The sequence below is a fragment of the Taurulus bubalis genome, assembly GCF_910589615.1.
Source record: "Taurulus bubalis genome assembly, chromosome: 10".
NCBI lineage: Eukaryota > Metazoa > Chordata > Actinopteri > Perciformes > Cottidae > Taurulus > Taurulus bubalis.
The window spans coordinates 14,630,480-14,643,745 of record NC_136598.1 but is presented as its reverse complement, the minus strand read 5'-3'; the positions used below and the strand labels follow the sequence as shown (position 1 = coordinate 14,643,745).

General features: G+C 40.9%; 2 protein-coding genes across 3 annotated transcripts; one reads left to right on the top strand and one right to left on the bottom strand.

Moving 5' to 3' along the window:
- Nucleotides 1-160: 160 nt before the first annotated feature.
- med29 (mediator complex subunit 29) lies at nt 161-2,975 on the top strand (the record flags this gene model as incomplete). Its single annotated transcript, XM_079225289.1, has 4 exons — nt 161-325; nt 458-516; nt 602-686; nt 2,439-2,975. 4 exons carry the CDS (start codon nt 161-163, stop codon nt 2,664-2,666), a joined length of 537 nt encoding a protein of 178 aa, XP_079081415.1. The 3' UTR covers nt 2,667-2,975.
- Nucleotides 2,976-3,961: 986 nt separating this feature from the next.
- Nucleotides 3,962-13,071, bottom strand: mlf1 (myeloid leukemia factor 1). 2 transcript variants are annotated; one of them, XM_079225443.1, is made up of 8 exons: nt 12,938-13,071; nt 11,734-11,884; nt 8,494-8,538; nt 6,769-6,852; nt 6,534-6,662; nt 5,704-5,863; nt 5,234-5,372; nt 3,962-5,026 (listed from the first exon to the last, which is right to left on the bottom strand). In XM_079225443.1, exons 1-8 carry the CDS (start codon nt 12,982-12,984, stop codon nt 4,960-4,962), a joined length of 822 nt encoding a protein of 273 aa, XP_079081569.1. In that variant the 5' UTR covers nt 12,985-13,071; the 3' UTR covers nt 3,962-4,959. The 2 variants fall into 2 exon arrangements, with proteins under 2 accessions (XP_079081569.1, XP_079081570.1); XM_079225444.1 differs by lacking the exon at nt 8,494-8,538.
- Between the last annotated feature and the right edge of the window lie 195 nt (nt 13,072-13,266).

The window sequence follows — 13,266 nt, the reverse complement described above, 5'->3', positions numbered from 1 at the left end:
AAGAGTAGACTGGCACTTGAATTAATATTCATGTTCGAAACTAAACCGTTTGTGGTTTGAAACAGGTTTGAAAGCTATGTAGTTACATAAACACTTTTATTTTGAAAAACAAAACCGGATATTTAACTCATCTTCCGGTTTCACGTAGTAGCCGATCAAGATGGCGTCTCAGCAGCAGCAGTCCGGCGGGCCTATGTCTCAGCCCGGTTTACAGGTTACTTCATTACAACAACAACAACAACAGCAGCAATTGAACCAGCAACAAGACTTCGATCCAGTTCATAAATTTAAGATGCTCATCCCACAGTTGAAAGAAAGTCTGCAGGTACATTTGCCCGAAACATCTCGTCACAACAGCTAAAGTTGGTTCAACGAGTTCACACTAAAACAAATAACACGTGTTTTAAAGATCTACCGCAATGTGCCTTAAACATATCGCTTCATTGTTCACTTTCAGAATGTCATGAAGATCGCATCCCTGAATTTTGCCCATAACACTACAATTGACAACGGCATGTAAGTGGGCTGGTCGGGGGGACGTTTACGTGAAAGCAACGTGAAGGCAGATGTTTCTGATTGTCTTTTGTTTCTTCTGGTTCAGCAAAAGCAGCGACACCTCTGTTCAGCGCTTTGACAAGAGCCTCGAGGAGTTTTATGCCCTCTGCGATCAACTGGAGCTGTGTTTGGTAAGACTTCCACACGATGCACACATTGGTGACCACAGCTGATATTAAGGAAGCTAACTGCCTTGTGTTTTCTGTATCGTTGTTTCTGTTTATATGACAATACATGAAGCTAAATCCTGTTAAAGGCATATCACTTTAACATTAAGTTGGTGCGATGATTGAGTCACTGTCCTATAAGACCAACCCACCTCACAATGACCATTGGCAAAGCATTGTAATTCATATAACTTAGTGGAATAGGTTAAAGCATTGCTTTAACCATTGTGTGGTGTTCATATTTGTATTATTCAGCAGTGTTCGTGGACCCGCTGCATTAAAAAAAATGTATTCAACACAATTGCCCACTTTTATGTTCAATACTCAACAGTTGTTTATGTCATCCCGATTACAAGCAATATAAACGGCATATAAGGTTAATATTTGCCCTTTACCTTTGTTAGATCACATGTATGAATTAATGTGCTACTCGTTAAATAAAATGTAATAAAGAAAATATATTATAATCGAGATATGAGTGATGCTCCTGGCCACATATTCACCCATCCCGGTGCAGTGTACTGGAGCTCAGACTTGCTTTTTCGTATCGTTCCCACCACGGTCAGCTTAGGAAGTGAGGTAAAATTGTTGCATGTGAAGTTGTGTCCACTGAGTCTCTGAGTCATGTCCAGGACAACTCTCATCTCTTGATTTTTCTGAGTGGCTCCTCCATCAGGCTTCCCTGTGTAGACATGTAAGTTCCAAGCATATGAGAAAGTGGCATCACAGGTAGCCCTGATCTTTATGCAAGAAGACCATTCTATTTCACAATTTGTTTTGATATCCATATTTCTTCACTGGCTAGCTGCTGACGGGCTGGTCCTGTTGCTCGTCTTCATTTTGGAACTAGCTGATGCTCAATCTCATCCTCTTCTTCAAAGTCACTGTCAGACTCTGAATTTTCATAAATGTGATCTTCACATTCTGAAACCTCTTCCTCTACATCATTATCAAACGCTTCATGCACCCAGGAGCGATCGTTAAAGTGAAGGTATTTTTTTAAAGCGCTCGGGGCATTTTTTGGTTAACACACGGAGGAAGAACTATCCAGTGCCCTACGGACACTTTTCTGCCTGGAAAAAGGTGCTATATGGATACAGGCCCTTAGTTATCCTGCATGTGCAATACCAAGGCCCTTGAACAGGTACTCCTAAATGGAATGCAGCCATTACTACTATTATTAGCTTCACTCGTGTTTGAATAGCCTGTTCAATTGTCTACTTTCCGACGGGACTCTTTTCTGTCAATGGCTCGACTAAATATTTCCTCCATCCCAGTTTGCAGCTGGGATCGAGTATGCGCAAATAAAGATTGGTTCCTGCAAGACAGTCTAAAATGTTTGGGAGTGTGGTGCTTAATTTATCAACAATGTTCCAACCTTGTGCGGGAACGGCAGGGGCATAAAAAACACACGCACGCACGTACAAAATGAGCCAAGGCGTTTGGGAAAAATATTTTTTCTTTTGATAAAAAGACAGACCCAAACACCACACAAGGAAGTATAGATGCATGTAGTGATTAATGCCCTGAAAAGATAATAATTGAATTAACAGTAGTCTGAATCGAGTTGTCCTATCCCATTGTCTACATGTTGATTGAGAGGCTTTTCCCCACCTTGTCAAAAACCACACACAGTAGCCCAGTTGGCCTTCTCCGTGTACTGCATCTACGTTTAAAATCTACCACACAAACTCATGTTTTGTCTCCTCTGTGCAGCGGCTGGCATACGAGTGCCTCTCCCAGAGCATCGACAGCGCCAAACATTCACCCAACCTCGTCCCAACCGCCACCAAGCCGGACACCGTGCAGACGGAGTCCATGTCTTACGCCCAATACCTCGGCATGATTAAGTCTCAGATCTCCTGTGCCAAAGACATCCACAACGCTTTGCTGGAGTGCTCCAAGAAGATCTCAGGGAAAGGACAGCCTCAGGGAATCATGTAGACCCGAATAAACTATCCCAACTCTTTCTACATCTGGTGACACTTTTGAGAAGGATGATGGATGTCATACATGGGCCCTTCTCATAGTCACATCTACGTTTTGGTTTCATTTCTCAAGATCCTGTATATTTGGTTATGATTTCTTTTTTTTTGTTAAGTTATGTCTCTTGTGAACGCTGTGTAAATATATCTGATAAGAAGTGATGTCCTAAGATGACCAGAAGGTGGTGGCAGAGTTGTAACTGCCAACTCAATATTCACAAGTCTTTTGTAACTTATTTGTATTGAATATTAAAACCTTTTTACTGTTTCTTATGTTGAACAAGAGTATATTAGTATTTGTTCAACTACACCAGTCAATTACAACACATTTTCAGTAAAAGAAGTATCCGATTTAACTCCTATTGAAGCAGCAGTGTTGATATAGTGTGGCAACAGAATTGTAGCCAGGGGGATTAAAAGAGTAGACGTTTTGGGGGGTGGGGGAAGATTGTTTAGCGTGCAATCCATTTCAAGAATTCATACATTGGTGCCTTATCGTTTTGAAGGTTTCCTTTTTTCCATGAATGAGCCATTTCAGTGGGCTCCCTCGGATCCCGTCACATGACGCATCAGAGACCCATATACAGTCTATGGTTTGACCACAGAAGTAATGTTCAACACCCTGAGAAGTTCTCTTGATTGACTTGCCTACCATGTTAGATTAACATACTAACAGACAGGAAACTGAGGATTCAGGTGACACTTGGATCCTTCTTCAGTTATATATTGATCCTTGTTCCCATCCCATCTATGTTGAAGCTAAGGGATTAATGAAGTCTGATACACAGGCATGTGAGAGGGGAGCCTGGTGGGCTTGCAGCTGTGTAACATCTGAGATCAATCTGAGGTACTGACAAGTTCTTAGATCCAAAAATAGTACGATGGGTCATTACCAAACACAAAACACACTCCATTCTCACAGACCCTCTGCAGGCCGACAGTAACATACAATACAGAGTTGTTAAATTGAAACTAACTGAAACACTGAACTTTTTTGGGACTGATGAAATACCAAATTCTAACAGATCTGCACAAAAAGTAGCTCCTGTTGGAATGATTTTTTGTGGAAGAGATGCTCTGAGGAAGTGCCTCACAACATTACGCAGCAATACACATCCTTCTAATAGGAGCTACATAGTCTGCAGACCCATCTGTTTTAATTATGCAAAACATTTATTTGACCCAGTACCCATCCTATCTGACACTGGAAATCTTATACACTTTTTAATTGATACAAAAAACACCAGGTTCATCTTTATATTTTTATTTTCAGACCATAGTCTGTGTTGACACAACTTATTTTTAAAGTTTGAAAAAATATACAATAACAAAATTAGAATTATTGAGAATAATCCAGGCTTTGTCAAGATATCGTGCTTCGCGGCACAAAGCATCAGATGAAAAACAAGAGAAACCAAAGTAACATATAAAAAGGGAAAAGTATTATTTTTCTTTTTACAAAGATTACAGCAGATAAAATACATATATTTAGAGCACCAGGTACTGGACAATATAATTACAAAAAGACAATTTAGACATTGTCTAAGTGCATTAGTGGATTTCCAAAAGTCAATAAATTGTGTGTCTTGTTGCATTATGAAAATGGCAATGATGAAAACAGATGGCATCATCCCAATGCCATACACAAATAAATTCTATGAATCTGATGCCAAATCATATAAATGAATTGCTCATAGACTGTTAATGTGTAATGCTATAAGTAATGCCTACCGCCCCTACATCCATAGACATACTAATGACCCTTTTAGTTTCCTGGCTGTTGTGAAAGATTAAGGACCCGTTTGTAACTTTATTGTGATGTTCTAAAAGCATATCTGATAATTCATACGGGTAAAGTATTACACTACTGGTTTGCATGCTCTACAGCCAGCACACTACATCTTCCTTATTCTTTCTGTTAATGTTTTTAAACTCAAGTGTGAGCTGTGCTAAGATTCAACATATTGACAGATGGAAGGAGTAATTTCACCCATGAAAAAGCAGAAAATGTTCACTGTAACAACGGGGCAGTCCCAAAATCTTGCTCAGTGCCTTCTGATTCTGTATTGTGTGTGTGTGTGTGTGTGTGTGTGTGTGTGTGTGTGTGTGTGTGTGTGTGTGTGTGTGTGTGTGTATGTGTGAGTGTGAGTGTGAGAGAGAGAGAGAGAGAGAGAGAGAGAGAGAGGGGTACAGAGCACCCAAGTGTACTGCATGATTTTTGAAAGACTTTAATAAGCACACAAACAGATGTTTCACTGCTTTCTCGAGCTTGAGCCTTTCATGTTGCTTTTAGCCTCAGCCTTGCCCTTTGATTGGTCACTGTGGAAAATACCAAACATATAATAAATAATTGACAGTTCAAATTGTACACAAACAGCAGTATCATAACATGATAACAAAATACTTAACAAAAGGATACTGTGTGTGTTTGCTGTCAGCATCTTCCAGGTGTTTGTCATTTGATCCTGAACTGCAGATTCTGGACTGTCTTCAACACCACATGTGGTCCGAGAGTGTGATACCAACCTGTGCTCCTGCTCAGAACCGGCGAGGGCTTCCTGGTGAACTCCACCGGGTCGGGGTTCCTCCAGAGGAAACAATGGGCCAGGTGGTCGAAACTTGGTCACCTCCTGCTGCCACTCATCGTCAAAAGACTGTGCTTCAGCTGGGGGTGGAGGATCAGGATCATGTTAGGGAATGTTCTGTTTGTGGCCTAGAGATATGCAGACAGTGGCACTTACAGTGGAATAATGTTGTGTTCACTGATTTGATCCAAATGCATAAACATGTATGATCCATATATTTACTGTTTAACTAACATTATAATGGTTTCTTGTTTTTTTTATATTCTGAAAAATGGTACATAATTACATTGACAAAATGAAAAGGATCACTGTAGCTCCTACATACGGTTACATCTTTGAGCGGTGCAACAAATACGTCCGTGCCCTCTACATTTATAGAACAACTAAGAGCAGACTATCACTTTAACATACATTCATCCATATTCTGAAAGTCCTGGTTGAACTCCTTCTGTCCTGTTTTCTTGTTGTATTTCTTCTCAACAACATGTCCCCGGTCCTGGATGTGGTGAGCAATGGACATCTTTTCCAGACCACTCTCAGAGTCTTTAACTGCTTGCTGGGTCTCCTTGATCTGGTGATAAAACCCGTCAGACACGTCAGTTGGTCCATGAAAATATTGATTCGAGCTATTGATATATTTATTTCCTTCACTCCTGACAGAAAAGAGTCCAGTCAGAAAGTAGACAATTGGATAGACTATTAAAACACAAGTGAAGCTAATAATAGTAGTAATGGCTGCATTCCATTTAAGAGAACCTGTTCGAGGGCCCTGGTATTGTGCATGCAGGATAAATATAAGGGCCTGTGTCACATAGTGCCTTTTTCAGGCAGAAAAAAAAAGCTTTTTTATGATAGTGTGTGTCCAAAATATAAAGTTTAGGATAGACAGGCACGGCCAAAACAAGCTTCTCCTCCATTTACTGCTCTGTCATCACTAGCACTTTTCTGAAAAGTTCAGCTTTAACTTGAAGCGCTCCGGCTGCTCTCTCCTAATTGGGAACAATTGGAAAAAGACGCTTACGTTATATGGACACAGGCCCTAACATGATTTCTGACACACCTTAATAGAACAGATACATCATATGCCGCTGTGAGAAAAGTGTTCTTACAAGGAAAGGCCGTGGTGAAGCCGTCACCATGATCACTTTTCTACAGATACATACTTCTCTGAGCTCAATGTACTGAACTGTATTCTAATGTACTGTGATATGATGTAGTCACACATCTGATGGAGAGCTTACCCCTCCAGGGGCACGCCGTGTGGATGAGCTCGCCTGGAAGACCTTCGGAGGCTCATTTCCAACCTTTGAATATGTCATGACTGATGAGGAGCTGAACGAGTGGCTGTTTGAATCTGTGGGCATGTTCTCCTGAAACACACAAACACTTACTGTTCAGCAGCTAGGGTTTATGTGCAACAACAGTCTGAGAAAGCAGCAGAACACAAGGAAGAGAACACAAAATCCTTTAACTCACAAAGTTTTTGTGCATCTCCTGCATCCTGTTCCTCCTGCTGGACATCATGTTGTCGAACATGCTGAAAGGGTTCCGAGTCATTTCCTGCACCAACACAAAGGGGAAAGAAAAGGTCAGAGGAGTTGAATAGTCGGGCATGCATGCCACATGGTATTATCAGCTCATAAACGATTCCATCATGTATACAAACATACAAGCACAGAGTACAGTGAGCTAAATGTGGCTTACATGTGTTCCATCTGGGACACTTTAACCAGGACATTCACATTGTATCACCTCACCATGTGTGACATAGATTAATAACAGTCATTACAAAACTGCTAGTCAAATCCAGCATGCGAGTATGTCTTTATGTAGTTTCTTTTTCTGTATGGATAATTTAAAGCTCGCCAACATGCTCCAATTCTCTGCTGCTTTTAAAAATAAAAATAAACGGACCATGTTGTCAACACTTGTTTAAATTTGACTGCGTTGAATGCATCCACTTGACTGCACGTTCAAGGTTGCCTTCATTGCAGGACATTTAACAGATGAGATGACCTGGAAAAAACTTGTGCTTGTAATATTTAACAGCCATGTAAACGGTATTATTTAAATAAATAACACGATTTAATCACTGTCTTTATTATATATAAATGCAAAGCGCCCAATATAACTTGATGGCAACTCAAACTTTTTAGTTTTTAAAGACCCTGTGCATGTTTACATTTTCCTAATAAATCAATGAATTACATTTATGTAGGTCACAGTTGAGGTACCACGTTTGCCTCAAGTCTCAAGACTTTGACTCAAGTCAGTCATGCATGTCGCAGTAAGATGCCATCATTTACCATGCATACTAAACTTGTTCACATTAGGGTGCAGTCATAAAAAAGACAAGCTGGCTGACGCTGCCGAGCTCTACAGCTTCATGCTTGTATTGCAAAAGCAGCGAAGGAGATAATCTTTCTCTTGTCCAAGAAACATGGGTAAAGATGTTGCAGTTAAAGAAAGCTCATACATGATTATACAAACCTCAGAAAGCAACTCACTGGTCCTTCCTTACACTGGTCACAGTGTTTCCACAATAATTATTTATTATGTATCAGCAGTGTGTGTGCGCTTTTTTTAGTTAGTTAATTGTAGGGTGCATTCAACATATTCCCTAAATTCTTCAAATGATTTGTTATTATTACTGTAAATGTATATTATTAATGTAACTAAACTGTGTTGCATAGTTAAACTTGATGTCCCATTATACTGCATATGGAACAGACATTTAGCTTGTACTGTCATTTCTGCTCATGGAGTACATGTCTGTCTGGTACCAGTAAAAATAAATCCTGATATTAGGTAAAGATTGGCCAATATATAAGTAACTTTACCTACCACTTCACACAGTGTCTGTGGAGATGAAATGTAGTATCTACTACATTATATAGCATTTTGAAGATAGATTGTAGTATGTTATCCTTCATAGATAGGACTTTTTCATTCAGTATCGTTACTACTATACCAGTTACAGCCTGAGTGTTGTATGGTAATGAAAAATAATGCAGTCTCGTGTACATGGATTGACGTGTTGGTTTAGATTAGATATAATGTAGAGGAATACACTGTCAGCCTTTTACTGACCACTTCAGTCATATAGTTAGAGTTATAAAGTTAGAGCATGCACTTTCAAAGTATTTAAATGAGAAACGCATGCGATAATGTAGTTGAACAGCAGCAGAATCTACTACTGACCGTGCTGTCAATACTGCCAAAGGGCATCAATGACCGGCTCATATCCTGAGGATTCAAACAATATCATTTTAGCAACATAGCATATACTGTGTTTGTGTAGCATGTCATACACAGGTACACTCACACAAATCTAGACTTTTAGCAAATTGTTGAGGTTGTAAGCTGTTAGGTTGCCTTCCATCAGTCACTAAGCCCATGACACAGCTACACAGAGCTCTCCCCACGGCCCTAAGCACAACCCTTCAAGGCCAAGGACCTTCTGGGAGTGAGGCGGGAGCAGCCTGCAGCCTTCAGTCAGACCCTGAGTTCTCTGGTCCAAAACCGCAGGTGTTTATGACCCTGCGGCCTTGGGTGAGCATCTCGACAGCCGTCGCTATGCGGGTGTGTGTATGTTCTTGGGGTGTGATGCACAGGGGTATTGTGCGTAATCAGTGGGGTGTTGAATGACTTGTGTTCCATGTGTAATTGGGTCGCATTGCCAGAGATTAGCATGGGTTTAACACTGAAACTGAGCTTCATTCTAGGAAGGTTGGCTGGACCAGCCAGAACAGGGATCTAACAGGGGTCAAAGAGTCCAAGGCTGCTCTCTCAGCTCTTTTCAAATGTCAAGCTGATGTAAAACGCTCCTGACCAGTATGAAGCCTCACTGCCAGATTTATCCCAGAGTGGCATCTATGAACTAATAAATGCCAGTTACATATCTGCCAGCATTATATTTAGACCGGGGGTTGAGCATAGGAGAGATTGAGGGTGCAAGATAAGGAATGTAGACCCAGTGGTCTTTAACACATTATTTTGAGCTGTCTGGACTACTGCAGATTCTCTCTCTCTCTCTCTCTCTCTCTCTCTCTCTCTCTCTCTCTCTTTCTCTCTCTCTTTTCCCTCTTCTCTCTCTCTTTTCCCTCTTCTCTCTCTCTCTCAAATTCATGCACAAAGTACGAGAAGACCAAAGAGAAGGAGGCACTGAATCTGATTGTGGGAACAATAAGTGAAACAACCAGGAACTGCTTAATTTCACATTGCCACACATTTCATTATTGTGCCAGAGCAAGAGGAAAATCTTGCATAATCATATTTCACTCCAGTCATAAACCATAGAATCAAAGAAACTACATCCCGCTGATACTTCAGCAGTGCTTTTATAAACAAGTGGCCGGATGAATGACTGCCTTGAAAGGTGATACGAACCAGATAGTGGGTATTGGCAAGAAACTGGGAAATATGAGAACTCACAGCAGCCTTGGAAGGTAAGATAGGGCTTATTTTCTCATCGGGAATCTAATGCTCAACAAATTCATACGAGAAGTACAAGCCTTCCAGCATAATGCGACCGATGTGTGTGTGCGTTTCTGTGTATTTGCATGTCAGCGTGTCTGTGGTATTTTGCATGCTGTGATTGTGTGTGACCGTGCTTGTGTTTTAATGCTGTATGTGTGTGTTTATGGATGTATTTTCATGTGCACATTTGTGCCTGCGATATTGGAGAGCAGTATGAGCGTGAACTGTCTGTCATCCAGTTGGTAATGCACCAACACTGCCAAGGCACGTTCTGCCAAACAGATGGACCAAAAGAGCAACAATGAGAAAACAGAGTGTCCATGACATCCGTGCACATGCCTTTCCAAAGCCAACAACACAGCACCAGAGCTTCAGCCCTCTGACCACTAAAGGGCCACTGCTGGGCACCACACGACTGCTCCTCGTCTTCAGATACATGACTGTGTGTGGGAGTTAGAGTGCAGAGTTGTGTGATAAAAACTGGGAATTCTTATGGTAATTCGGTCAACCTTAATTTCATGTATCTTACCAGAGAGTAGGTATTCTGCTTATTGTTTGTGATAAACAAAGCAGCTAGGGATCGGGATCGGAGATAGAAATATGTTTTCTATCGAACCACAAAGATCTCACACATGTGCATATCCTATCTTGTATGAATCAAGAAAAAAAGAGAATGTTTCCCATGATCCTACTCCAGATCAAAGAGACCTCACTAATGATTGCTATTGCTATTGTCGCAACTCAGCAGAACCCAAAGTCCTCATATCTTATAGTTCCCTCTAAAAAATAAAACAAAATGATATCTGGACAGACCAGTCCAACAACATTTGAGACATATACCAAACAGTATGCTACTCCTAATATTAGATAAAGTAGTTTTTTTGGATTGACATTAGCAGTGTAGCTCCATTTCACCCACTGTCACTGAGGTCATTAGTCAAGTACTCATTGCTTCTCCTCAGCTGGCATTAGCTAGTTAATGGCATGATGTTAATAAAGAGAAAGCAGGCTGCTGACTATTGAGGCCAGGCATCTGATGAAAGTTATTGTCAAGGATAAATATACAGGCTCTCATGAGATAGTGGGATTAAAGCAGGTGACGGGGACTAAATTTGACTGAGCGGGGATATATAAGCAGTACGGGGGCTGATTTATGGAAGGTGAACGGGTGCAAAACATGGCAGACCCAAACTATCACCCTGCCTTCCTGCTTGTTCATTACTATGCTGCCCAAATAACATTGACATGTTCTGGAACAGTTATTGAAAAATGTTTATTATTACAAATACTGAATGGCCAGAGCGTGTAAAGCCTTATTCGTATATAAAATACAACAGATGTAGTTACATTTTGAGATAAATTATATTTCAAGTTAACATCACAACTGGGGCCAACTAGAATTATATAAAAAAATGTTTTTGAAACGTATTTTCAGCAGCAGCTCATCTCGGCCGAGCAAAGCAGAATTCTCTGGGGTCATATTGGTTTGAGCGTTAAAGAAGTCTGTGTGTGTATTCACAAGAAAATAGTGTGTCAGTGGAACAATGCACTATAAATAGGGCTCCTCAGAGCTGGATATAACTGTCCAGAGAGGCCAAGGGGGTTGCCCTTCTACTAAACCAACGACTCACATGGCCCCATACCTTAGTGAGTGGGGCTCCAGTTACACTGCGAGTGGCCAGCTTCCACTACAACCTTAGTAAACTTAGCACTTCCTCCAAACACTAACCATCTGTGGTTATATGCCGATGAGCAGCGGAGAGGGTCATACGGCGTAATTGTGTGAGCGAACTGCTGATGCAGGGTCTTCATCCTTCGTCCCATTTAGACCAATAATATGGATGTAGGTTAGTCAGTGGATAATAGAATACACTGGGTAGAGCTTTATTTCTTATCACTTTGGTCCACAAGCAGACAAACCACTTGTGATTGTAAGTGGAGTGCTTTTTGAAATGTTCTCACCCTGTTTTCACCCCTCAGTGATGAGCTTGGATGTTCTGACATTCCGCAGTTTCTCCCATCCATTATACTGGGAACTATGGGGCCACCGTATGGCTCCGAGAAGCTACGCATCATCTGCCGCATATGTTCCCTGTGAGCCTGAAATGGATCCCTAAGATCAGAGGAAGAGGAAATAAAGACAAAGTCAATCTCAACATCTACGAAGGGATTTTAAGCAAATCTCTATGATGATCATTTTGAGGATGGCAAAAATAACACGATAAAGTTTTGTGGAGAGGAAAAGGAAAACGCCTCTCCACCAGACACGGGCCTCGCTGTAAATCCTTTGCCTCCTTGGAATTCATTCGATAAATATTCTTCAATAAACACAATACATTGAAATGAGAGGCACCCCTAACGACTTAGAAGTCAGGTCAAGTGTGGCCCCATTAACACAGCAGGTGTTGTGCAATAAGTCCAACTGACTGTAGCACACAGTGTCAGTGGAGACAGTTATCACAACAAGTGTTATACATGACTTTCTCTAAATTGTACTGGGCATTCTGCCACTGAAAACTGTGCTTTTATTTTATTTTCTTCGTTGAACATGAAACACGAAAGTACATCTGAAGTAGCCTGTATGGATGGAAACTCCGTGGTAAGATCTCTTGCAATTGTATTTACCTTTTAAGCTTATTAGACATATATATACACACACAAGGTGCATAACAAAAAGGGTCAGTCCAGCAGTCGTTGCAAGGCAACAGTTTACTGCAACATAAATGGTTAAATGCAATGTTGAAATTCGTAATGCTACGTTATGGATGTTTTATTTATTTTTCAAATGTAAATGCCGTTAACAAGCTGTCTGTGTAGGCAGCCATATTTTATTATGGTAGCTAGTTATTATATGTTACAAACAGTGACAGTAGACACAAGCAGCTGAGGCTTAATATGTCAATTAACGCGAGTTGTACATTGTATGTATTAGTCAGTAGCTCACTTATTGATTTAGCCTGAGGTTATGAATAAAGTACATAACCTACTGAGTTTGTTTGTCTGGGGTTGTAAAGTTTATCTGGACTGGAATATAACGGTAGTTCGCGGTTAAATTACCATTTAAAAATACAAATGTTCCCCGAAACGACCTGCTTTCTGAGTTTATAAAAAAAGAACTGACTATTATAGATGTAACAATTCAACAATGTAGCGCGACGTTACTCACGAGAAGAACGGGTCCTCGTCAAACTCCCTGCGGTTACTGTTGAACATTTCCACGGATTTTGAGGCTTTGGACAAAAATACGGAATTAAGATTTAAAAAAATTAAATAATCCGTTCAGCCACAGGTGTCTCCGCCTCGGCAATGTTACCATGGAGGAGGCGGCGATGTGATGTGGAACCAAACTCACTGTAACACCAGCCACGTGACGCGAGCCCGGCCGTGTGATTGGCTGGTTATTCGGAGCTTTGAACAGGTTCTTCTGCGCGCGCTGCGTGTTGTGTGTTTGTCTGCAAACATCTCTCAAGCAACTTCTGAAGCCGAACATTTCGT

Bases quoted from the DNA above. Each gene is read 5' to 3' on its own strand.
- mlf1 (XM_079225443.1), bottom strand. From the start codon at position 12,984: ATGTTCAACAGTAACCGCAGGGAGTTTGACGAGGACCCGTTCTTCTC. The intron at 8,539-11,733 runs GTGAGAACATTT...TTGAATCCTCAG, and splicing joins CACTGAGGGGTGAAAACAGG to GATATGAGCCGGTCATTGAT. The intron at 5,373-5,703 runs GTATGTTAAAGT...CTCCACCCCCAG, and splicing joins CTTTCAGAATATGGATGAAT to CTGAAGCACAGTCTTTTGAC.